This window comes from Heterodontus francisci, chromosome 2 (assembly GCF_036365525.1).
Source record: "Heterodontus francisci isolate sHetFra1 chromosome 2, sHetFra1.hap1, whole genome shotgun sequence".
NCBI lineage: Eukaryota > Metazoa > Chordata > Chondrichthyes > Heterodontiformes > Heterodontidae > Heterodontus > Heterodontus francisci.
Window position 1 is genome coordinate 14,350,774 of NC_090372.1, and position 25,954 is coordinate 14,376,727.

Below are 25,954 nucleotides of genomic sequence, written 5' to 3' on the forward strand. Positions count from 1 at the left end.
GGAGAGAACTGAGAAAGAATGCAGGAGGACATAGATGTGGCCAGCAGGATGGCAGATAGGTGCAAGATGCAGTTCAACGTAGAGAACTATTAAGTACATTGTATAAGTAAGAAAGGAAATACCATAAATGGAGTAGAGAAACAAGCAGAATGAGCAGCAGCAGTCCCACAGGAAATCCAGGGATTAGCATCCAGCACCAATTTGGAAATGCCCGCATGGGGATTGTAAACAAATGCATGTAATAGTCAATAATATATTTTAGAAATAGATGTAGGGAAACAAATTATAGATTAAACTGTAGGATTTTAGATGGAATAGAGAAAATGCTGACATGTCAAGTAGCAACACTGCAGGGAAATTCAACGATTACCATCAAGCACCAATTTGGGGGAGCAGAGAGGATGAGTGGCAGGAAGTCAGAAGTAGTTCTGCATAAGGAAAATGAGTAATGAAGTTAAAGGGAGTCCTACTTTCTCAGTTCTCTCCATTTACTATTGTCATGCACACAAGTGCAATGATACATATTATGGACTAAATCCAAAAAGTTATATAAACGGACTTTATCTTTTAAAAATGGACCTTTCTGTTAAAAAGTGAACAATGCTCCAAAATGGCTGCCAAAGAAAAAAGGGCTTGGCCTTTGTATATTCAAACTGTCTGACAGGGACAAAAGAAAATCTTCAAAGTTAAGAGTTGTCAATTGCACCCATCCAAAACATTCAAAAATTAAATGTCTTCTTCTGAAATGAAGAAGGTGTGAAGTAGCCACATCCTGGGCCATTGTGTGATCACCATGGGGTTGAGACCAAAGCGTTTCCTACCAGGAGGCAAAAAGTTACACAGCATTACCTTAAAAAGCAGCCGAGAGAGAGACACCCAAGAAAGAAAAAAAGCAGCATCCAGAAGCTTGGTTCCAGCAAACTAGAAGTACATGCCCTGCTGTAGAATTCTACATCTACACTATACAGCAGTGAGCTAGACGTGATCCACTGACTTCAACTGAACTTACAACCAGGAGACAAATCTGCAATCACCTCAGGCCTACAACCAGCAAGAACTCGATTTCCAAGAGAATTCAACAGGTTTACCGTGACATCCCCCTGAAACCTAGTCCCCCTCAATACTCACTTACCCCTTTTTCCTCTCTGTCTGCCTGTCCTGGTACATGTGTGTGTATGTGAATGCTGTTGCGATAATTTCGGGATAAGGCAGACTGTGAGGAGGATTTCCTTTTTTTTTGTATTAAAACTTGGGATTCTATATTTTTTAAAACTGAAAAGAATTTCAGGAGACATCTGGAGATAGCTGAATTTTATGGATGTTTTGACAGGAAGTTCAACAAAAGTTGACCTTGGAAACAAGGACTGGAAAGCGAGTAATTTCAAGGAAACCAGCAGGTGGGGTTGACCTCAGAGCTACCCTCTGTTTTGAGAATTTATGAGTTGGCATGTGACTTGTTTCTGGAAGGTTTTGGTCTCATTTTGAACTTTAAAAGCCAGTGGATTTGGACAAAAGCAGGCAATTGGAATTTGATTTTGACTTGCCTGGAGATCAGAACCAGAAAACGATCACCTTTCTGTAAAGAATCCTTGCTCTTGAAAAGCAAAATCTTGTATGATGTGGTGCTGTCGCCTCCTGCAAATTCAAAGAAACCCTGAATTTGCAGAAATCTTGCATCTTTAAAAAAAGGACTTTTGCATTGAATGTGAGAGCTGACACCTGTTGCTACACCCCTGATGGAAGACCTAGGAGAAGCCTTCGACCGTTGAAGTTCTTTGAACACCTACCCATCACAGACTTCATCAACCGTGCCTGGAAAGACTTTGGGTGGCATCCAAATATTCGACTTTAGGATACCTCGCCAAACCAAAGAACCTCCTTCCAGATCATAACAGTCTATCTAAGTTTTTATTATTCCTTTTATTCCTTTGAAACAGCTGTAAACCAAACTCACTTTATTCCCTAGTTAACTAGTTTTTGGATGTACTTGCCTATGCAGGTGAACTAGGAAAAAATAAGGAGCTTCAATATCTCAATTCGTATATAGATTTACTTTATTGGTTAAGATTTGGTTTTATAATAAATGGTTAACTTTGTTGTTGATTAAAGAAACCTGGTTGGTGTGCTTTATTCTGGGGACAAATTGAGTATCTAATTGGCTGTTTCAGTAAGTGGGAAAATTTATTGAAGTGGGACTGAATTAACAGTGCACTCTTCACACCTTGGTCATAACAGTACTGATCAATTAACAATTGATTTTCTGTTTTAAACCTACAAGCAAACTTGTCGCTGTCTGTTTATTTGACAAGTAGGACACCAAGGGGTTAAACCCCAATAACTAAACACTTGCTGCAGTCAGGTGGAGGTTGAACAGTGGAAACCACCCACACCTCACCACGTGGCTGTGACACTAATCCCCCATTTGGTGTCGAGCAAATTTCCATATTGTTTCTCTTAATTCCTAAATCCCGATCATCTAAAAAATATTGCCAAAGGGTATTTTATAACAGTAACCTGTCCGCATTAAGCTTTGCCAGCTCAAGAAATTCCTAATAGGTGTTGGATGCCAAGTTATGGATAGCTCTGTAGAGATGCCCCTTAATATGCTCCTAACTAATAAAGTGTAATGCTATATGCAACATGTACCAGGTATGTTCAAATATGAAGCTACCACATTGACTGTTTTTATTCGAATTCCCCACAGAAAAGTGAAGCATGTTCTACAATCCCAGTATGGACATCCTGGGGCGAGAATTTCTATGGATGTTCGTCAATCTCTAACATTTAGCAAAAACTGTGGAGAAACTGTGTAAATGGATATTTACATTTTCCATGGTTTCCATTGAAGTTACAGTGAACGATTGAGAGAACTCTTGCTAGTAAATTACTAGTGAAAGGCTTGTACATTTCATTCATTTTGGTGAGGAACAGGAATAAGTTGGAAGATTTTGATATCTAGGTGAGAAATCTCTCAGGCATCTGTAAATGGAATGCAAGTAACTTGAACTCCACAAATCTCTTATGTTCGTATTTTTACGATTTTAGTCTCAATTGTGATAAAGAATAATGAAATATACTATGAAACCTATATTTTATCTATAATTGATACCGGGGGAGTTTCACTGAATAATGGTGGCACCAAGCCCAAGTGTAATCTGAAATGACTGATAGTAGTAATACCACGTGCAGCAGATTCTACCTTCAAAGTAGGCCACCTGCAACTCAAGACTTACTATTGTTTCAGATCTACACAGAAAGGTGAACTTCAGAGAATAAAGGTGAAACTCAACCTACACCACGCCGCAGCCTCAAAAACAGGAGTGAAAAAACAATAATAGAATAATAGATGTAGAAAACGGCTATGGAAAGAATATCTTGCAGATGTTACTGTGTGGGGTAAAGTAATTTCATTAATTGCCCCACTGCACTGTTACAACCTCTAATGGACTGACAGTGACTAAAACAGGTAAAACAAACTGGGATTGTTTATAATCTCTCGCCTCATAACATGCAGGGATTCATCAAAACTTATTGATGAGGCAGAGGGTTTCAGTTTTCTAGCAATGTAAGATATGTAAGAAAGAACACCTACATTTCATCTTATTGAATGTCAGATTCAACAGGAGCAAAAATTGCACTGACCAGACTTTACATGAATTTATTAAGAAAATACAAACCCAAATGATTTGCCAAAATATATCAGAAACAGAGAGCCAGACGCAGGCTCAGTACATAACACAATCTTTGGATGTCTTTCAAATTTGAAATGGCAACTATCCACCAGTCTCCTGACTGCAAGCCAAATAAGTGTTACACCATTTTGTGTGGATTAACATACCTGCAGCTCAATTACATGCCCAGTGAGGGCCTTCACATGCTAACTCTTAGGTGCCCAAAAGTTGGACCATTGGCAGAATTGAGACTACCAACATAATCACTGCAGGCAGAAGCCCTTTTCTGAATTTTGCAACTGAGACACTGTTCCATTCCCCCAATATTTCTGGCAACTGAGGTATCCCATCACACCTTCCCACATCCCAAATCTCCAATTCATATCCTTCTCCCACGCAAATCAGTTTGAATGATGCCAAAGGTATTATGAAAGTACTTTCATGTTTTAATATTTTTGAGGACTTGTGTGTAAAAGTCTGTGGAAATCTGAGAAACCCTGAGAATCCTGTGTGAGCTGAAACTCCTGATGCTGCATTTCTCCTGCAACGTCCGTCAGACTAATCCGCGATATCGCCTGAACGAACAAGTATTTGGCCAAAGTTTTTCTTTTGTCTTTTTGTAGAGAAATCTCTGCAGAGAAAATTTATTTTTTCTTTAACCGGGGTGTGTGTGTTGGGCTAAAGTTAGAAGGGGATCTTTCATATTTCAATCAGTGTATTAATGCTTTGCATCTTTACTGAATATGTCTTGTTTTATAATTAATAAAGAACAAAATTATCAATTTAAGAAACCTGGTTTGCGAATTTTATTCTGAAATAAAAAGAGAGTCCATGATTAACCGTATCTGTGACTGGGTAAACATTTAAATATATGCTGTGACCTGTGGTGAACTGGAACTAGAGGAAGACCGTGCAATTCTTCCACCTCAGTCGTAACAAAGGTTTGTGGTGCTTATCTCTGCAGAAACTTGTATATTTCCAATATTTACACAAAAAATATTCTGTATAATACTGTGGACCTTGATTCACCTTGTAACCATATGTAATCTATTGCAACTTAAATTGTGAATCAATAGCTCATACACAGGATACAATTCAATGAGAAAGAAAAATTCCAAGGGTGGAACCCGCCATCCGTGGTTAACTAAAACAGTTAAAGATAGTATCAAACTTAAAGAAAAAGCCTATAATTGTGCAAAGATGGGAGGCAGGTCAGAAGATTGGACAGAATATAAAAAACAGCAAAGAACTAAAAAATTGATAAAATTAGAGTACGATAGAAAGCTACTTAGAAATATAAAGACAGATAAGAGGAGTTTCTATAGATATTTTAAAAAGAAAAGTTAACAGTGCGCTTTGGTCCTATAGAAATTGAGTCTGGGGAATTAATAATGGATAATGAAGAGATGGCAGATGAACAGATATTTTGCATCAGTCTTTACTATTGAGGATACAAGTAACATCCCAGTATTAACTGCAAGTCAGGAAATGGGAGGGAGGAACTCAAGAAAATTACAATCACCAGGGAAGTGGTACTGAACAAGTCCCCGGGTCCGGATGGACTTCATCCGAAGGTGTAAAAAGTGGCTAGTGAGATAGTTGATGAGTTAGTTTTAATTTTCCAAAATTCCCTATTCTTATTTCAGGGGAAATGCCGTCCTTTCCAGGGGCTTTTCCACTGGCTAGTGAATCAATGGCATCACTGAGTTCCGATTTTGTTGACTGTTCGCCCAGCTCATCCATGACTGGCAGAGACTGGGCTGCATTGAGGGCGGTTTCAGTGACATTTTCCCTGGAGTACAGTTCTAGGTAGTGCTCCACCCAGTGGTCCAGTTGCTTGCATTGGTCAATGATCGTTTCCCCTGATTTGAGGGGGGTGATCTTCTTGATGGTTGGCCCAAAAGCTCTCAATGCCATCATGCGTTCCTCTGATGTTTCCGGTGTCGGAGGCCAGCTGAATACATAGGTGTTGCCAGTAGTCATTTGTACAGCGCCTGAAATAATCAAGAGTGCCAAGCCTGCTATACTCTCAGCACTCCATGAACTGCTTTGCCTGTGTTGGGATGAGGGAGCAGTACCACAGGACATGCAGAATGCCAATATCAACACCCTCTATAAGAACAAGGGTGACCGCGGTGACTGCAACAGGGCTGTGTACTCGCACTTAGACTGTTTGGGATCTTCTTCTCCCTGCTACTCTCACGTGTTCAAGTCTTCAGCAGAAGGAATTTTCCTCCACACAAGATCAGATGGCAGATTGTTCAACCTTGCCTGTCTTAGAGCGAAGACCAAAGTATGGAAAGTCATCAGGGAACTCCTCTTTGCTGACAATGCTGCATTGACATCCCACACAGAAGAGTGTCTGCTGAGAGTCAAACAGGATTGCGGCTGCCTGCAACCAATTTGGCCTAACCATCAGCCTCAAGAAAATGATCATGGGACCCTACTGAGCCAGATGTGCTTGAGGGGGCTTGGCTATATGAGCCGCATGGAAGATGGCAGGATCCCCAAGGACGCATTGTACAGCAAGCTCGTCACTGGTATCAGACCCACCGGCCGTCCATGTCTCCGCTTCAAGGACGTCTGCAAACGCGACATGAAGTCCTGTGACATTGACCACAAGTCGTGGGAGTCAGTTGCCAGTGATCGCCAGAGCTGGTGGACAGCCATAATGGCGGGGCTAAAGAGTGGCAAGTTGAAGAGACTTAGCAGTTGGCAGGAAAAAAGACAGAAGTGCAAGGAGAGAACCAACTGTGTAAACAGCCCCAACAACCAATTTTATCTGCAGCGCCTGTGGAAGAGACTGTCACTCTAGAATTGGCCTTTATAGCCACTGCAGGCGCTGCTCCACAAACCACTGACCACCTCTAGGCACTTACCCATTGTCTCTCGAAACAAGGAGCCAAAGAAGAAGAATGCGCTGACGTATTATTGTGGATTATAAACCCAAGGTGATACAGTTCCAGCTGTTTTTGGTGGGTCTGGTTAATACAAGAATATTCATTTACCCAATATGGTTTCATGCTGAGGACACTTGGGCTACATTTATTTAGATTGGAATCCTGTCTTCATTGCGAATAGGTTGCATTTCACAATAAATTGTTGTCGTAATCAAAAATATTTAAAAACTCCTAATGCCAAAATACATTTGAATACTTACCGTAGTCGTCTTTGGAGGATGTGGTCAAAACAGAAAACAAAAATCTGAAACTTTAATCACAGAATTTAATTATAGTGAATTTAGAAGATGATCCTCACCATGAATTGGATATATCTAAGTATTTCTATCAGCCTAGGGTAAATTACAACTAACTTTTCACATTATGGGCCCAATTTTAACTAAGTAAATAAGTTAAAATTGGGCCCCAGTATTGTTTCTAATGTATAAGCATGTTCAAATATTAAAATACTTATACATCTCTATACACCTTCCAAACCCATGACCTCTACCAACAAGGAGGACAAGGGCAGCAAATACATGTGAACACCACCACCTGCAAGTTCCCCTCCAAGTCACACACCATCCTAATTTGGAACTATATCGCCGTTCCTTCACTGTCGCTGGGTCAAAATCCTGGAACTCCCTTCCTAACAGCACTGTGGGTATACCTACCCCAAATGGACTGCACCGGTTCAGCACCACCTTCTCAAGGGCAATTAGGGATGGGCAATAAATGCTGGCCAGGCCAGTGACACCCACATCCCATGAATGAATAATAAAAAAAAATAATGATGCCTGCACAAAGTGAACAAGTGCTACTCTATATCCAAGTGTGCAGATCACCGATTTGCTGAAACTGCAAAGTGGACTGTTGTAAAATGTGGTACAGCAGGAACTTTGCCATTCCAGTTATCTGACAATTTGCTAAACCCATTTGTTGAAAGCTTTCTCAGCTGTTATTTTACAATTAACAATGTTCACTTGAGCTACTTTCGGAAGCTTCTGAAGATCAGATGGCAGGACAAAATACTAGACACTGAGGTGCTCACCCGAGCTGGCATGCCAATCCACACCATATTGAGAGAGTCACAATTGAGTTGGGCTGGTTAGATAGCTAGAATGCCTGACACTCGCTTACCAAAGCAAATCTTCTATGGAGAGCTTGAATCTGGGCTGCACTTACATGGCGATAAAAGGAAGTGCTACAAGGACACTCTGAAGGCTTCGCTTAGGAGTTTTGATTTCGGCCGCGAGTCTGGAGAGAAGCACACCCAGTATCGTTGCACCAGACGTAACCAAATAAAAAAGGGTATGGCCTCCTTCGACATGCAAGCACATATTAAAAGCAGAGAGAAATGCAAGGAGAGGAAATCCCGAGCCAGCAGCTCAGCCAAAACTCAATCGTCTGCGGCATCCTGCCCTAGTTAGAGCAGAATCTTCTGGGCATCGATTGGCCTTAGCAGTCACCTATGTACCCACCGGAACCCTACCCAAACACTCCAGATGAAGGGCATGGTCATCTTCACTTTGAAGGACAAACAGCAGCAATATGTATATACATGTATGTGGATAGGGACAGAATAGGCCACAATGACAAGCATGAAAAGCACACAGAAGTATTACAATTTGGCTGTACTTTTGCATATGAAATATTAGTTTTATTTACCCAGATCTTTTCACAGCTCATTTTAATTATTAACCTATAAAACTTTACAGATTGTACAGTTTATAATATAGTTTAAACTACTGAACAAAAGTAGGTCCCACAGATGCAAAAATACTGTACCAATCCAAAGTAAAGGCAGATTTACACAATGTACAGCTCTCCACTGGGAAGGGGAGGTGATCATTTCTAAGTACAAACAAGTAAACTGTACAAAAATAAGATTTAATTTCCATTCATACATTCAGAGAAGATTGCAAATGCAGATATCTATATCCAGTGAGACATCTGCAAACAGGAATTAGTAACCACTCCTAAAAGGAATGCACAATACTATTTACATGGAGCACTGTTAAGAACACCGCATAGTGTATCATAAAATAAGCTGACACAAGAATCACCTACTTTTAAGGTAGTTTTTGGAAGGAGTTTTGCTTTGAATAGTGTGCCAAAAGGATTTTTTTTAACTTATTAAATTAAGAAAATGTTTTTAAAGTGGTACTAAAACCAAAGTTATGAATACATAAAGCAATTTTTTGGTGTAATATATCAATTTAATCGGCAAAGAAAACACAAGCTCTTTCTATAATTTATCGCTTTCACCCAGAAACAGAAGTATACATTTGTAGTTGATTAAAACAAAGAGGAAAAAAGCCTACACTTTAAAAACACTAAAACTAATCTTTAACTTATGTTGTTTACCTTATATAAGATTCACAAAGAATCACTAATACTGCAAGGCAAGTTTTTCTTAAAGAGCCAGTGGTTTCTTCATGCTTATTGGATAATATACTAATATGTTCTGGTACTGGGTCAAACATTTACTACACACCTCCTGAGCACATTTAACATGTACACATAGACTCTTCAAAGGGATATGTATAGACTTAAGGATTTATGTTAGACACTAGATCCACTATCAGAAATTAGACTTGTCTTTTGTTCTTTTTTGTTGAGGTATTTGTAATCCTCTCCCCCAAACTATATACCTATGACCTTTCAGGTTTTTTTTTTTGAGAGTGTTTATTTTTAATTTAAACCAGCCTTACATACTCTCTGGCAGTGAGAAAGAGGCTGGTTATTACCCGTCTTTCTTCCCTCCCCCTCTTTAAGCTGAGTGTTTTTCCAAACTTTCCTGTCACAAACACATAATGCATTTGGATTTGGAAAGCACAGTAACGTACAGTGCAGTAATCGCAAAGGATAAAAGCTACTGGATAAGCAAAGACAGCTGAAAAGTTTGGTAGTGCACACCAATCATTATCCTCTTGTAGCTTTCTTTTCTGTCATTTTGAATGATGAAAATACAGTACTAGACGTGATCTTCAGCTTCCATTGTCCAGCCTTTGCTCTTCAGCTTGAGTAGATATGACATGAGAATTTGTCTTTCTACAGTTTCTCCCATCCCTCTATTTTTAAAGGAAGGTATTTGTAAGCCAACAGAGATAACCCAGCAGGAAAAAAATTTCCAATGACAAAGTACACATTCAGAACTCATCAATTTTCTTCTGTAGGTATTTCAGCATAGAGTCCATCCCCTGAGAAGAGCTCCAGATCTTCCTCAGAACATCAGATTCATTTTCATTGGTCTGCTCCAAATCCCCTCTCATGACATTTCTGACAAGAGCTTTGGATTCTTCAAGTACCTAGATAATACAAAGAGAGTTTTTTCCAGGGTTCTGTCACTATTTTGTCAAAAGTAAAACAGGGCTTAGGGAGTCAGTGACTCAGTTAGCTGCAGCACACCAGGCAACTCTGGACAGTCAATTCAGAACATAGTAATAATGAAAGCCTCTGATCAGCAGGGTAGTCGCCTATGATAAATCAGTAAAATGAGTTTGGGCTTGCAGCTATAATTCAAACAAAAGTGGGACTCAGATGACCAAGTCTGAACTCACGTGGAAAAAAGGAATTCAGTCACAAGAAAGGTAGGGTGTTCACTGTTCAGGACAGTCTATCAAACAAAATGATTAGTTTCTATTGGTATGCATAGTCAATTCTTGGTTCAGTTGCAAGATGGAGCTTTACAAAGAAGCAGTGTCCCATCTTAGTAATATCCCAGCCCCCTATCCTCTCAGTTTGGGGGAGGATGCAAATTACTGAGTTTCCCAATGTGGTGGAAAATAAGGAAGAAAAAGAGAACTGGTTTGTTTCAGGAAAGGTGCATATCAATTAACTGATCAATGACAAAAAATGTTCCACTATTGCCTGCCTTTGAACTGGATTCTGCTCTCCATGAAATTGACATACAAAAATTTGTGAATGGTTGGAACTATTATTGATTGATAAATTATCACTGGAATGTTAGTTTTGTATGCAATGTCACTTACATTAGTTAGCAGAAACATTCTTTTTTTTACATATCAGCAATCTTTTACTATATATTCCACACAAAGCATTGTTAAATACACACTATTAACTGTAGCCTTTTTATAAATCTTCAAGAACCATGAATTCTAAAGTAAAATGCTGCATTTTACTGACTGCAAGAGACCTGCATACTGAGGAATACTGAAAATGTTCCTGACTTACAAGGGAATTACACGCGACTAGTTCCTTAATGCGGACCATAACCTCCTGACTGAATGTTCCAGGCCAGAAAACCTGCGACACCAATCCTTTTGCACATGCTTCCTGCGCAGTCAACTTTCGTCCACTGAACAGCATTTCATTTGCCTGTAAAAAAAACAAAAAATTAGCACACATGGAAAGAAAATCCTAACTAACACTGCCTGAATAAACTATGTACAACATTTTCCTATCTCCTTTACACCATATTAGCTTTTCACATTTGCACAATCTTATTTAGCCAAGATAGCTCAAAATGTACAGACATACGGATGTCATCAATACAAGAGGGAAGGGAGTCTTTTTTGTCAGACTGGTAAAATTGTTTTTACGATAGTGCTGTTTTTTTTTTCAGTAATAAGGATTATACGTCAGTGAGCTTTCCTCTTTCTCACAGGACACCCAGAAACCGAACGAGATATAAATCTACTTTATGTTGATCACAAAAATGCACCCAATTCAACTGCATATGAGCATGCAAGGAACCAAGCCCATCGCTGCTCACCCAATAGATAATGCAACCTCATAAACCACACTGCCCAAATGCATCAAACTTTCCATTTTTACACATTTCATACAAGTCGCTTGTAACCAGCTAAAAAAGCAGTAGCTTTTATTGCATGGATTCACACCCCAGTAACAGAGCTGAAAGGACAGAATTCCAGTGGCTTCAGTTTTTAAAAAGCTCAAGTTTGAAAAAAAATTCTCATTGAAGTTGGAGGGGGTGGGGGGCAAGGGGATGGCAGGAGACTGGCCCACGCTGAGGAGCAGGTGGGGGAGTAAATGAATAGAGGGTTAATGGTGAGAAGAGTCACAGTTAATGAACGTGTCAAAACATTCAACCAGATCAGTCAGACATGACCTTCCTTTCACAAATTGATGCTGACTCTCTGAGGGGAGGAGGAAGAGAGGTGACTTAATAGAGACATATCAGATAATCAGAGGGTTAGATAGGGTGGATAGTGAGAGTCTTTTTCCTCGGATGGTGATGGCAAACACGAGGGGACATAGCTTTAAGTTGAGGGGTGATAGATATAGGACAGATGTCAGAGGTAGTTTCTTTACTCAAGAGAGTAGTAGGGGCATGGAACGCCCTGCCTGCAGCAGTAGTAGACTCGCCAACTTTAAGGGCATTTAAGTGGTCATTGGATAGACATATGGATGAAAATGGAATAGTGTAGGTCAGATGGTTTCACAGATCGGCGCAACATCGAGGGCCGAAGGGCCTGTACTGCGCTGTAATATTCTAATTCTAATAGCTCATACTTGTCCAAGTGCAAATGATAAATATACAGACATGTAATAGAACTGGTTTCTTCTTTACTACCCATGAAAATAGCAGTTAAATGCACAATCACAGCAGAAAAATTGTATTATATATCACTCCCTGCATCCCCAAAAGAATGTACAGCTTCTATGCAACTATCAAGTACAGCCTACCTAAAAAAGAAATAGGATTCCTTCTTGCTGATTTATCAATAGTCACAGGTCACTGGCAAACATTACAAAAGTGTCACACAAGCCAGATACAGCAGTCAACATTATGCAAGGATATACCATCATGTTCTCCACTTTAATTCTATAACTCAACTTGCATCTGACATGGTATGAGTTTAGCAAAAATATGGTAGGGTATTGAGATTGTTTCGGACATAGAAGAAAAAAGGTTTGACTTCTTCAAAGTAGAAAACTCGAAATTATTTGGCTCAGTTTAAAAAAAACTGTTGCAATTTTGGATTAAATATTGTAAACCTCTACAAAATACTGTCACATCATAGAATTGAAAAGGATGCATCTTCAGGGGGACTCCCAAAGGATTAATACAAATCAGTGACACCAAGTAAAAACACTGATAACTCTAGATGACACTGCAGCATGATGTATAAGATAGCAAACATCAAAAATACAGATATGGAAACTAGTTCAAACTAATCCATTACAGTAGCATAAAGGAAAGCATTCTAACTATTAAAGGAAAATTTAGGGTTGGTCTGGAAATCCGTCCTTATACAGAGTGCGATCAACACACCAGATGAACTTCTGTACTGACAGTGGATGTAAAAACCCAATATAAGTGGTTCCCTCTCCCTTTCAGTACCACTGTCAGCTTTCTAGGTGGATAAGTTGAGATATAAAAGAATTAAGAGAAATACAGTAAGCATTATGAGGAGGTAGAATGAAAACATTTTAAATGCATAATTAAATGCGAACCAAAAGGATCACAGCCTCCTGCTCCTTGAGAGGGCTGCTAATCCAACATCCACTACTGGATGAGCAGAAATTTCCTCCAATTTAATATTGGGAAGACTGAAGCCATTGTTTTCAGTCCCCGCTCCAAACTCCTTTCCCTGGCTACCAACTCCATTCCTCTCCCTGACAACAGTCTCAGATTAAGCCCGTCTGTTCGCAACCTTGGTGTCACATTTGACCCCAAGATGAGCTTCCAACCTCATTCATGCCATCACTAAGATCGCCTGTTTCCACCTCTGTAACAACACCTGGATTCGCTACTTTCTCAGCTCATTTGCTGCTGAAACTCTCATTCATGCCTTTGTTACCTCTCGACTTGAGTATTCCAACACACTCCTGGCTGGTCCCCCACATTCTACTCTCTGTAAACTAGAGGTCATCTAAAACTTTGTTGTCTGTGTCTTAAATTGCACCAAATCCCGTTCACTTATTACCACTGAGCTCGCGGACCTACATTGGCTCCGGGTCAAGCAAAGCCTTGATTTCAAAATCCTCATCTGGTTTTCAAATCCCTCCATGGCCTCACCCCTCCCTTTCTCTGTAAGCTCCTACAACCTCATAACCCTTCAGGATATCTGCGCTCCTCTAATTCTGGTCTCTTGTGCATTCCCGATTTTAATCACTCCACCATTGGTGGCTGCACCTTCAGTTGCCTAGGCCCCAAGCTCTGGAATACCCTCCCTAAACCCCTCTGCCTCTCAACCTTGCTTTCCTCCTTTGAGACATTTGTTAAAACCTACCTCTTTGACCAAGCTTTTGGTCATCTGACCCAATATCCCCTTTTGTGTTTCGGTGTCATACTTTGTTTCATAATGCTCCTGTGAAGCGCCCTGGGACGTTTTATTACGTTAAAGGTGCTATATAAATATAAGTATTTGCTGCTGCTGCTATTGCCACAGAGGCATAATATTTATTGATCATGTTTATTTTGATGATCCAATAGTGAAGCACAATGTTGGATAACAGAGAAAAGTTTCTGTATCAATTTTCCAGTTGAAGGAAGCACGATATCAACATTTTACAAAATTTTGAGATTTAAAAATATTGTCTGAAAGTACAAAGATCTATCGACATTATCTGTGACTAATGTAATCAGCTGGATAAGAGCAAAGCTATTGTATTCCTCGATGAACGACAGAAAAGATACAACCAGTGCAAAATGACAGTCACCCAAGAACTATATGATATTGTAAAGTGGTTCCCTCTCCCTTTCAATATAGTTATCATCGGCCCCTCAAACAAATGCTCGACTCCTTTGTCCTTGCAAACTGTTGCCCTATCTTCAACCTCCATTTCCTGTCCAAAGTCCCTGAATGTATTGTTACCTCCCAGATCTGTAGTCATAGAAATTTTTAAGTGATGAACATCTAAAATATCCCCTTTTTTGGTCCAGTGGCCATTTTCCCTCCACTCTGTGAAGGACCTTGGGACAAGTTTCAACATTAAAGTTGCTCCCTAAATGCATGTCATTGTTATGATGCATGTCCTTACAATTTTTAAGATATCACAGCCTAATTCAAAATCATGAAGTGCTGTGAAGACAATGCCCTTTATTCAAACATCTTTTTGGCACCTAGTAAACATTTCAAGGATGGTTTCTGTTGATAATTTGCATGGTTAATATTGGATAGGCTCAGGCATTTCAATGTAGTCTGTTCCTCAAAACCTTAGACTGAACCAGCTACGTGAAAGATGTCCAATTTTATAGCTAACGACGTCAAGATTTTAACATTAAATGGTAAAAAAGTATGGCAGCTAACCACCTAGAGGCTGTTTTTAAAAAAAAAGCTGTATGTGGAGGTCAAAAATAGGTCAAAATTTAACCAGTTATCAACCACAATGGGTTTCCACTCTGCATTCCAGAATAACTATTTAAGTGTAGAATTGCGCTGTCTTTGAATTCCACGTACTAAAGCTTCAACATTTTTAGAGCATATACACAGTACATTTGATGATTTGAGAAGAACTGTCAACTTACCGAAGCTAAACCCATTATTCTGGGAAACGTCAGTGATGAACATCCATCTGGAGTCTGTCCAAAAGTAGTATAAGGAGTCTGAAACCATGCTTTCTCATTAGCCCACACCACATCACAAAGGGGCAATATGGAAGCTCCAAGGCCAATTGCAGGACCATTCACGGCTACTATGATTGGTTTCTTAAACTGAATAAATGTATTGACAAAACTCCTAAACAAAAAGAAAAAAGCTTCAGTCTGCTCAATCTTTTAATGTTTTGCAGATATATGCAGATTTCAGTGCCTATTAAATCAATTGTTTAAGTACCACTGACACAAACGTAAATGTTAACAAAATTTAATAATATTACACAACAGATGTCTCAGATCTCTAATTATAAAACATTTAGATATAGGAGATAAACACCTTTAATGCCTTCTTGGTGACTTGTTTAATGGGGCAGATCAATCGTGAGGTTAATCCTTTGTATAATTCTGTAAATCACACACAGAATCTGGACTTTTACAAATCATTTTTTCAAACTATTCCACACAAAGCTATTAAAATTTTCAAGTTTTCCAACCATCCAAAAGAACTGCCAAACTAATCCAAAATATATTTCACAATACAGTGCTAAAATCTTAGATCAATGTGATTATGTTTCTAATGCCTAACCAAGCATTTTTAAAATAAACTTTACTTGCATTTTTTTTTTCTTTATATGAGAAATTTACGATGTCAATGACAATGTCATGCAACAGATTCATACACAAAAGCAAAATACTGCAGTTGCTAGAACTTAAAGAAAAACAGAAAATGCTGGAAACACTCTGCAGGTCAGGCAGCATCTGTGCAGAGAGAGAGTTAACATTTCAGGTCGATGACTTTTCATCAGAACTGGAAAAAGTTACAGATTTAACAGTTTTTCAGCAAGCACAGAGGTGGGGAAAGGGGGAAGAGGGGCAGAAAGAACAAAAGGATGGGTGGAAGACAGTGTGGTTATGGGACAGAGAGAAAAAAAGATGGGTCCAGAGGTGCTGTACATAATTACAGCAGAACCATTACAAGCACCTAGTGTCCCAGAAAATAGGAGTAGCGGTTATGATCTAAAATTGTCATAACCACCAGCCCCATTTTCTCAATGCAGCAATCATTCTGCTGTTGTCATTTACATCTCCTCTGGACTCATCTTGTGCTTCTTTACTTGCCCCATTACCAGCTCCTTTTGCTTTGCACCATCACCACTTTTGTCATTTAATAATTCCTGCCCTCCAGCCTATCATAGATATTTCTATTTGTTCTTCTTCCACACCCTTCCACCCACCTCTCACTTCACTTGGCTCTGCACTTAAGAACTATTAAATCTGCAAATTCTTCCAGTTTGGAAAAAAAAATCATCACTTTGAAATATTAACTCTCCATTGATGCTGCCTGACCTGCTGAGGGTTTCCAGGATTTTCTGTTTTTATCCAAGATGATGCATACCTGATGGACTCAGTCATTTTAGTACTTTCCCTTTTTCGGTCATCTGTTAATCGTCGAATGAAATAAATAAAATCAAGACCACAACAAAAGACGCTTCCTACAGCACTCAGCAAAACCAGTTTACTATCATCAGCTGCTGCAGTGTTCAGGGCACTTTGCATTTCCTTCATAACCTGCAAACAAAACAATTTTTAAAAATGATAATAAAATACCTTAACTGAATTCAGCTATAGTAAAGTTTTAATTCCAGAAATACTTAGAAAGATTATTGCAACATTAAAACTTCCTACTTATGCAGACTTGTAACATGCAACATCAGTGCCAAGCATCCAATCAAGAATAATTTTTTTATCACCAACACATTACTCAGCTTCAGATGCCATATTCCTCATTATTACTTCTATTCGCATGGGACGCGAGTGTCGAAAGCAAAGTCAGCATTTATTGGCCATCCATAATCAGCTCTAGGTGGCATCTTGAACCGCTGCAGTCTGTGTGGTGTAGGTCCAATTAATTATTGAAGTTATTAACATCTGTTTAGTTTGAACAATGACTAACTTCCTCTATTTCCTACTTGTTTCTCTCATTCACCTTTTATTTGATTCCTTTCCAATTTGAAGCTCACTTTACTTCCTTTCTTTTGTCTTTCTAGTACGTTTTCAATGTCTGTGATAGATAATCTTTGTAGTTATTTTAAGAAATAAAGTGACGTTATTAAACCTATAACTCATTTGTTCATAGTACTGTAGCTAGGATACCCAATTCTGGATTTTCAGAGCTCTCCTTTTCTTTCTGTAGTCATATACATACATAAAGGAGTTTGCTTTTCTTTCAGTTTACAATTGTGATGAATGTTTGACACTTGAAAAGTTAACTTATCTTTTCAAGTTGCAAAGTCTGGTTCAATCTGAGACAGTGGTCAGATGGAGTCAGTGATGAGGGTATAGAGTTTGTGGTGCGAGTTCAAGATGATGGCTTCAGCCTTCTCTATGTTTAGCTGGGACGAAGTGTAGCTCATCCTATCAACCAAGCAGTCTGATAACACAGAAGCAGTAGAGGAGTCAAGAGAGGCGGTGAAGAGGTAGAGCTGGGTGGTGTTGGTGTATAATTGAAAGCCGACCTTATGTTGATGATGTCGCGAAGGGTCAACATGGAGCTGGGGAAGGGAAGGAAGTCACAGATGAATCCCTAGGGAGTGCTGAAGCAACACTGGGGGAGGGGATAGGAAGGAAGAGAAGCCATTGCTAGAGATGCTTTGGTTACATTCTGAGCAGTAAAAGTGGAATTAAGTGAAATAGTCCCATTCAGCTCGACAACAGAGGAGAATCATTGGTTGACGATGATATGACCAACTGCGTCAAAGGTTGCGGAGAGGAGGAAGAGGGATAATGCACCATGATTAACTTTCAGAGAATGCCATTCATGACGTTAATTAGGGCTGTTTGTTTCTGTGACATGGGTAGAAACCTGACTTGAGATTCACCTAGTGTTTCATTTCTAGGTTCATCAGGTGTTGAATGCTGTTTTGATTCAGTGCTGCTCAGTCTTGCAATCAGGGAAAAATGTGGACTGAGGCATATGGTTACAAAATTAGTATTATTGCTTGTGTGGAGGATAGACACCAACATGGACTGGATGGGCCAAACTACCTACTTCAATCTTGTAATTTCCATGTAACGTAAACAATGAGTGACAGGGTTATCCTAATGTCCACGGTATTTATACGGCTGAATGCTTTCTCATTAGAGAAGGAGCAACAGTGAATCTAAGAACAAAAGGCAGCCAGGGAATTGAGGCACAGGATAAGTGGGTGAGGTGGTGTCAATACACTTTTCCAACATCACTGGCTCCAGATTTCCCATAGCACCCATTATTCCTGTCAGTCACTTAGCTGAGTATTGTAGTGGTGGGACTCCCCAATCTCTCAAAATAGTATGCACTGGAATAACCAAAGAATAGAAAGTCCTGCTGTAAAAGTATGAAGATAAATGGCCAACTGTGATGCCAAATATGGAGCCAGTGATGATGGAGAAGACTGATCTCGCTGTTTCCCTCCTTCTTCTTTTCCCCCTCCCCTTTCGTAAAGGAAATCAGTTAAATGGAATTTTCAACTCCGGTGATTAGATCATCAAGGGAGGAACAGTCAGCCAGCACTTGGGAATCAGGGAAACTCAATTATGCAGAAGTTAACCTCTACAAAACACCCAAGCACCATCTATACACAAAACTATGGTCAACTCACCTTGCCTACCATGAAGGTTACTCCTAGCCTTCAATTTACATTTTATGTAAATGGAGTATTTAAACATACTTTACATTACCATGCGATGCAAGTATTCATACCGGGGGGGGGGGGCAGCGGTGGAGAAAGCAGTCTTCAACATATCTTTCTCCAAGGAAAATCTGGCACATAACCAGCCCTAGGAAAATGCAACCAGGGAAGGCGAACCATCATTGAATACTCCATGTGAATAGGAGGTGCTGGAAATCATAGACAAATGAGAGGAGAGGCTTGGGAGATCGCATGGTTGGAGGGCATGGCAGCAGGAGAAGGCTGGTAAAAGCTGAAAAGTGCTCAACATAGGGATCCTCAGCCTCATAATCTTCTCAGTGTTTCAGCCTCAACTGGAGTATTGTGTCCAGTTCTGGCAACCACACCTTAGGAAGGATATGAAGGCTTTAGATAGGGTGCAGAAAAGATTTACGAGAACAGTTCCAGGGATGAGGGACTTCAGTTACGTGGATAGATTGGAGAATCTGGGTTGTTCTCCTTAGAGGAGAGAAGGTTGAGAGGAGATTTGATAGGGGTGTTCAAAATCATGAGGGATCTAGACAGTGTACATAGGGAGAAACTGTTCCTGTTGGTGGAAGGGTCAAGAACCAGAGGACACTGATTTAAAGTGAATGACCAAGGAACCAACAGTGACATGAGGTGTGGGGGAGTGGGATTAGTTGAGTTGCTCTTGCAGAGAGCTGGCACGGACAGGACAGGGTGAATCGCTTCCTTCTGTGCTGTAACCATTCTATGATTCTATGCTGAAGAGCGCATTTCCATTCCAATAGAACTAGAGAAACAAAAAGATAGAGCTGTATTGCAGGGCTCCAACTGATCAGACTAAATGGAGACTTCAGAATACCTATAGTATGCTGTGTCACACTTCATGCTGTTATATGGGCCTGTTATCTCCTTCCTTCTGTGGAAGCTTTATAGGCACGAAAAGCCATGATTGCGGGGATAGCCCTGTTCATCCAGATACATGAGGGCTGGTAAGGTGGACAGGCACACGATGGAAGTGCCAAGGCAGTTTCCTGGGTAGCAGGCATTCATGTGCATGATAAGGCAAGTATCACATATCTAAACATTAATGGAATAAAAGCCTTTCCTTTTCATGAAGTTGAGAGGTTTGTCTTGTGTATTTTGTCCACTATCTTACACCTGTGGAAATCCTTTGTAGAACTGGAATGCTCTTCTTTTTTTTTGTTCTCTGGTTTCACTAGGAAGGAAATGAGCTTCACAACATGCCTGAAGAAAGTGTCAATCATCTTGATACAATAGTATACTGCTGCTTGACTGTGACAAAGGTCTCCAGGTGTTACCTGGAAGGATCCAGTTGCAAAGAAACTCAAGACAATGCCTCTTGACTGGTACAAACAGCACTGTTTTCCTGGCAGAAATCAGTTGAAGTATTTCCTGGCAAGAACTCCAGCCTTCTGATGTAATGGCATGCAGAAAAGTAAGACCTTCTCGGCCTGTCAACTTAGTTACATTTTATGTCTAGGAAACAAATATTTTCTATGCAGTCTCACTAAGTGCTGGTAATCTAGCCTATTCCATCTCCTTCTATTCATAACAAAGAAATAGAGGGATTGTCATTGGGGAATTCATATCCACATCCAAAGTTATTTTTTTTTAAAAAAGCAGCATAAGGTCTGACAGAATTTCCAAAGTGCCAATTAAACATGCAGGCAAAGTAATACTAACCTTCAGTTACAACAAACAAAAGCAGCATCAGCTGTGAGACTCAGTATCACACTACATTGTACAATTACACACCGAGCTATGAGAGAAACCTCTGACGTCCATTTTACTTGCTGGATCGTCTAACATGATTGTTATTAACTCCCAAGTACAGTTTAATTCTAAAGCCAAAAAAGGGCTGATACAGTATTGCATTCCTAATATTAGTTCTCTTTGTTCCAATGCAAAGAGCCCCAGTATTGCATAACTCTCTCCTCATAGGTGACATCATGTTAGTTAATGTCTTCATATAGAATACCCAAAACTGGAAAACAGCATCTATAACTGCAACTCATCAATGATTTACATAGTGTTAGCATTGCATCTTCACTTTTGTACTCTATGGGGGAATTTTATGCAGGTGAAAGGGGTGGGGGGGGGGGGGGGGTGCTCGGCCGGCGGCTCCTTTGGGGAAGGCCTGCCGTATGATGTGCCTATCAGGCACTTGAGGGACCACTGGTGGGCTGTCCTCAAGATCAGGACCCTGGAGGCGGAAGTACCACCCACCGAGAGCTGCTGGCCAATCAGAGGCCGGCAGCGTCACTAGGGAGGTGGTGGCTGCTACCGGAAGGACACCCACTGGAGGCCCAGGGTCGCGGAGCAACCCAGGTCAGAGGCAAGTGATGGTGGGAGGTGTTTTGTGGGGTGGGGAACACGGGGGAAGGAGTGTGTGTATAGAGGTATAGCAAGAGCTGGGGAGTGGCTCTCAGCAGGGGCCCCCCGATCAGGCACCGTGCCCTTGAACAAGGGAACACCCCCCCCCCCCACACCACCATCCTGGAGACCACAAGCAACCCTCCACAACTTTGCATGTCGTGCTCCCCGTGTGGTGATAGGCCCGCCCGCTGCTAGGTTAATACCAGCAGCAGCAGGAAGAGGCCCTTAATTAGGCATTAATTGCCCTTAAGGGCCTCAATTGACAGCAGGGCGGGAAGGCCGTCCACCGGCCTTCCCGCCACTGATTTAATCATGGTGGCGGGGCTGACAAGAGAAGGTGGCAGGGTCCAAACTCGCCATGGGGGAAGAACATAAAATACTGCCCTATGTTCCTATTTATAAAACGTAACAGCTCGTATGCTTTTAAAAAAAATCAACTTGTCCTCCGACTTTTAAAGATTTAAGTTTCTGAATTCCTATGTCTCTCTACTTTACTCTTTTTTCTTTTAAAAAGTTACCGTTTAGTGCATATTTCTTCTTGTCCTTCCTCCTAATCAGTCACCTGACATTTTTCCAGGTTAAATTTGATCGGACGTTTAACTGTTCAATCTACTAACTACCATGGCTGCACCTCCTGAAGTTGGATTCAGTCCTCTTTAGTTAACCATGCTCCCTAATTTTGTGATATATAGAAATATTAAACCCAAGCCCAAGTCACTAACATAAATTGAGAAAAGCAATGATCACAACACTGACCGTTGGGGGACACCATAGTTTATAGCTGTCCAGAACGGAAAAATATCCGTTAATCATGACTCTATTTTCCATACTCTGTCGAACACCAGTAGCTTGCTACCATATTCCCTTTAATAATATCTGCCTTTATATTATCAACAATTCTCCTATGTAGCACCTTAGCAAACCCTTTTCTAAATTGTGATATTGAGTATGAGCAAAGACAGTTGAGTGAGAAACAAGAATGAAACTTGGAAAAATAAGTGGCAGGAGAGAAAAAACACTAACGGTTTTTGTTTAAATCTACTGTTCGGGAATAAATGTACAGAAATAATTATATTGCTTCTCTGCTTTTTCACTGTATTCAAACTGGTGCATATGGAAAGCAAAAACCAAATACAGAAAAATAGTGTGATATTAAAGAAAGGTTGGTTTAGGATATGGGATCACTGCAACTCAATTGCATTTGATGGCAACAAGAGCACAGTAACAGAAGAAAGCAATGCATGAGGACCCTGACTATTGCATGGGAAAGCAGAAATTCCATAACGGCAAATGATTAGATTAGATTAGAGATACAGCACTGAAACAGGCCCTCCGGCCCACCGAGTCTGTGCCGAACATCAACCACCCATTTATACTAATCCTACACTAATCCCATATTCCCACCAAACATCCCCACCTGTTCCTATATTTCCCTACCACCTACCTATACTAGTGACAATTTATAATGGCCAATTTACCTATCAACCTGCAAGTCTTTTGGCTTGTGGGAGGAAACCGGAGCACCCGGAGAAAACCCACGCAGACACAGGGAGAACTTGCAAACTCCACACAGGCAGTACCCGGAATCGAACCCGGGTCCCTGGAGCTGTGAGGCTGCGGTGCTAACCACTGCGCCACTGTGCCGCCCTGGAAATATGTTAGAAAGTAAACTTATAACCGTTGATATCCCTCAGTGACTACTAAGCAGATTTGGTACATTTGAAGGATGAATTTAAAATACTTGCAATTAAAAGAATTCCCCCTACAAGACTAAATTATGATTTTGCATTATCTAAAAACTGACAATGTAATGGTTTACCAAAAAACAAAATGTAAATTCAATATAAGGAGGGAGGTGGACAGGCTGAGGGGGGAAATTTTGGAATGTGGCATCTGGACAGCTGAATCACCCCCACTAATATTGGGGTGAAACAAGGTGAGGGGGCACAAGAAGTTAGAATCGGAGAAATGGAGAGTTATGGGGAAGGGACGTTTTAGGGCAGAAGGAGATTAGAGAAAAGATGGACAAGAGCCACGAAGAGATTTAAATACAAGATAAACAGAGATATAGAATAAACTGACCTATGATAAATGTATGCATGTGTATGTAAAAAGTTTGGATGGAGGAGAGGAACGCATATAATAAAACTTTTAGAAACATACCTTCTTGTTTATAGAAGCTTTTAGTGGAAATTCAGAGGAATAAATACAATATTTAACCATAGTGCTTCAGTTCTGTAATAACTTGCAATACTTAGCCAGACGTTCAAAAGCTGAACGCACACACACACACAAAGTATCTGATGGTGAGGGGATATTTGTGTGTTTACATTCCATTTGAATGTTTCTACAGAACAAATGACAAGCTATGCAAATTGCATATTTATGACAATTCGACATTTAGTGCAACAACTGAAGACAAGGATTTCCTATGAGAAACTGAGCTGTGAAACATTTCAGACATACAAATGTCTTTAATTCGCATTGTAGTACCACAGTTTGACCTTCAGGTGGTGCACAAAACCATGCTCATCACGGGTGCCATGGGTATTTTTCTTGTCACTCATGCACATTTCCTTAAGAGGGAATCCAAACTGGCACCTTTCTGGTGTATTTTAAGTTGCACAAGACAGACTCAGCTAACAAATTTACAGTTAGAAATACAGTAAACATGAATGAGGATGCAACTTGTTCCTTTCAACTTTTATTTATTTCAAGGAAATGGCAGTTGATTAAGTACACATGATTAACTGTGGTTCAGACTGTAGCACTCTCACCTCAGTCAGAAGGCTGTGGATTCAAGTCCCACACCACAGAGTTGAACAGAAAAATCCAAGCTGGCACTCCAGTGCAGGAGTGAGGGAATGCTACACTGTCAGAAAGTGTCGTTTTTTTGGGTGAGATGTTAAACAGAGGCCCCATCTGCTCTTTGAGGCAGATATAAAAGATCCCATTGTACTATTTCAAAAAAGAGCAGGGTGTCCTGGTCAATATTTATCCCTCAATTAATATGACTAAAACAGATTGCCATTATCACACCGCTGTTTATGGGAGCTTGCTGTGCGCAAATTGGTGTTTGCATTTCCTACATTACAACAGTGACTGCACTTCAAAAGTATTCACTGACCAAGTGTTTAGGGATGTTCTGGCATCATGAAAGGTGCTATATAACCACAAGTCTTTCTTTTATTCTTTTACTAATCTCACCCTGAGCTACAAAATACCTGAAATGAGCAAGCACCAGTATTTAGAATGGATCTGCTGTTCTTTAGACAAAAGCAACAAAAATAAAAATGTTACTCACCTCTGGATTTAAGGAATTATTTTCTGATGACTTGGTGGAAAGTAAAATGTGTGTAAACCCGTCTTGTTTCCTGACGACAATATCCCTGTATCGGTAGGCACTTTCTGTTTGTCTCACACTGAACCTTAGTCTCTTATCAAAAGGTTGGTCCCGTCTGTCATCTATAAATTTCCTCTTGTGTCCTGTAACTCCTGTTACTGAACTTTGAATATTGGTTGTACCATTAGCTCCCAAAGCATCCAAGAACGTAGGAGTACCTGCAGAAACAAAAACAAAGATTGTTTGTTTTAAAATCCCTGAAAAGGAGTAAGTATATCCTACCGGTATCTGATCAGAACACGGATTTAAGACCAATATCTGGCTTTGGTAGCATTCAAAAATCAAAAAAATTACAACACTCCACTGGAAACTAATTATCATGACCATCAGTGGACATATCACACCCTTCCCTTGTAGATGGTCATTACAGCTACCTAGAACAAATCCAATTCAAAATATAGAGTCTATTATAATAATACGCAGTTTCTGTCTGTCTGCACTTTTCTAATTAGTTGGTGGGTTGAATTGGTAGGCACAGTCAGCACTCAGCAGAACGTTTATCATCCCCACTTTCCACTGCGAGGGAGGTGAGTTGTGCAAATGAAAAGTTTTTCTGGCATTTAAATTTGGATCAGGTCCAAAGTGGATATGTTCAAGGTTTTCACATGTCCAGTGAGAGGTGAGTTTAATATGCACTCATGAGACTATAATATAAAATTGAGGTAATATTTAATGTAATAACATAAAGAGAATGAGGTTAAATATAATGAAAAATTGAGACTGAGGTAAAGTATAATCAATGTAATATGGGGATCCCAGAGGGAGACCAATTTTAAAAATAGGACAACTTCGGTTCGGTTTGTAGGTCTTGGTTTGTGGAGTGTTTTGCAAGGTCCAGTGAAGTTTTGCACCTGTAGACTGACAGTTGGTCGATTAGATATTGCAACATTTTGTTAAAGTACAGGGTGCGTCAAGTGACAGCTCTTTTTCAATAAAAGCCATATCTTTGGTAGGCAGTGCCTGATACATGCGGAGACATGTGGGGAAGAGACTATGGTGATTGGTACTAGAGAGATTTGGAGGCAGAGTGAGATAAAACAGATTTGACATCACAAAATTTAAGGAAATAAGATTGAGGTAAAATGTAAGAAGTATGGAGATAGACTGAGGTAAAATATATGTAAGCGAAAGACACTGAAATGACGATGGGAGGGATGGGGATGGCAAGAGTGGGATGGGGATGGAAGGGATGGAATGGCATGGGAGCGAGTGTGTGACATGGGAGGGGTGGATGAGATGAAGAAGTTGGTTAAGTGTGGAAAAATGGCAAGGGTAATTATTTGATACAGTAGACCTGATATGGGTTATATTTTACCTCAGTCTCTCTCAATTTTCTATCA

General features: G+C 40.1%; 1 protein-coding gene across 1 annotated transcript in view; it reads right to left on the bottom strand.

Annotated features, from left to right (window-relative positions):
* Window positions 1–8,249: 8,249 nt before the first annotated feature.
* cdyl (chromodomain protein, Y-like) overlaps window positions 8,250–25,954 on the bottom strand; it is a 175,834-nt gene continuing 158,129 nt past the window's right edge. Inside the window, exons 3-7 of the mRNA XM_068054498.1 lie at window positions 24,516–24,772; window positions 16,537–16,709; window positions 15,072–15,282; window positions 10,808–10,951; window positions 8,250–9,921 (exon numbers count right to left, since the gene is read on the bottom strand). Coding sequence (XP_067910599.1) covers window positions 9,763–9,921; window positions 10,808–10,951; window positions 15,072–15,282; window positions 16,537–16,709; window positions 24,516–24,772 — 944 coding nt within the window. The 3' untranslated portion in view covers window positions 8,250–9,762. The remainder of the gene's footprint in view (window positions 9,922–10,807; window positions 10,952–15,071; window positions 15,283–16,536; window positions 16,710–24,515; window positions 24,773–25,954) is intronic.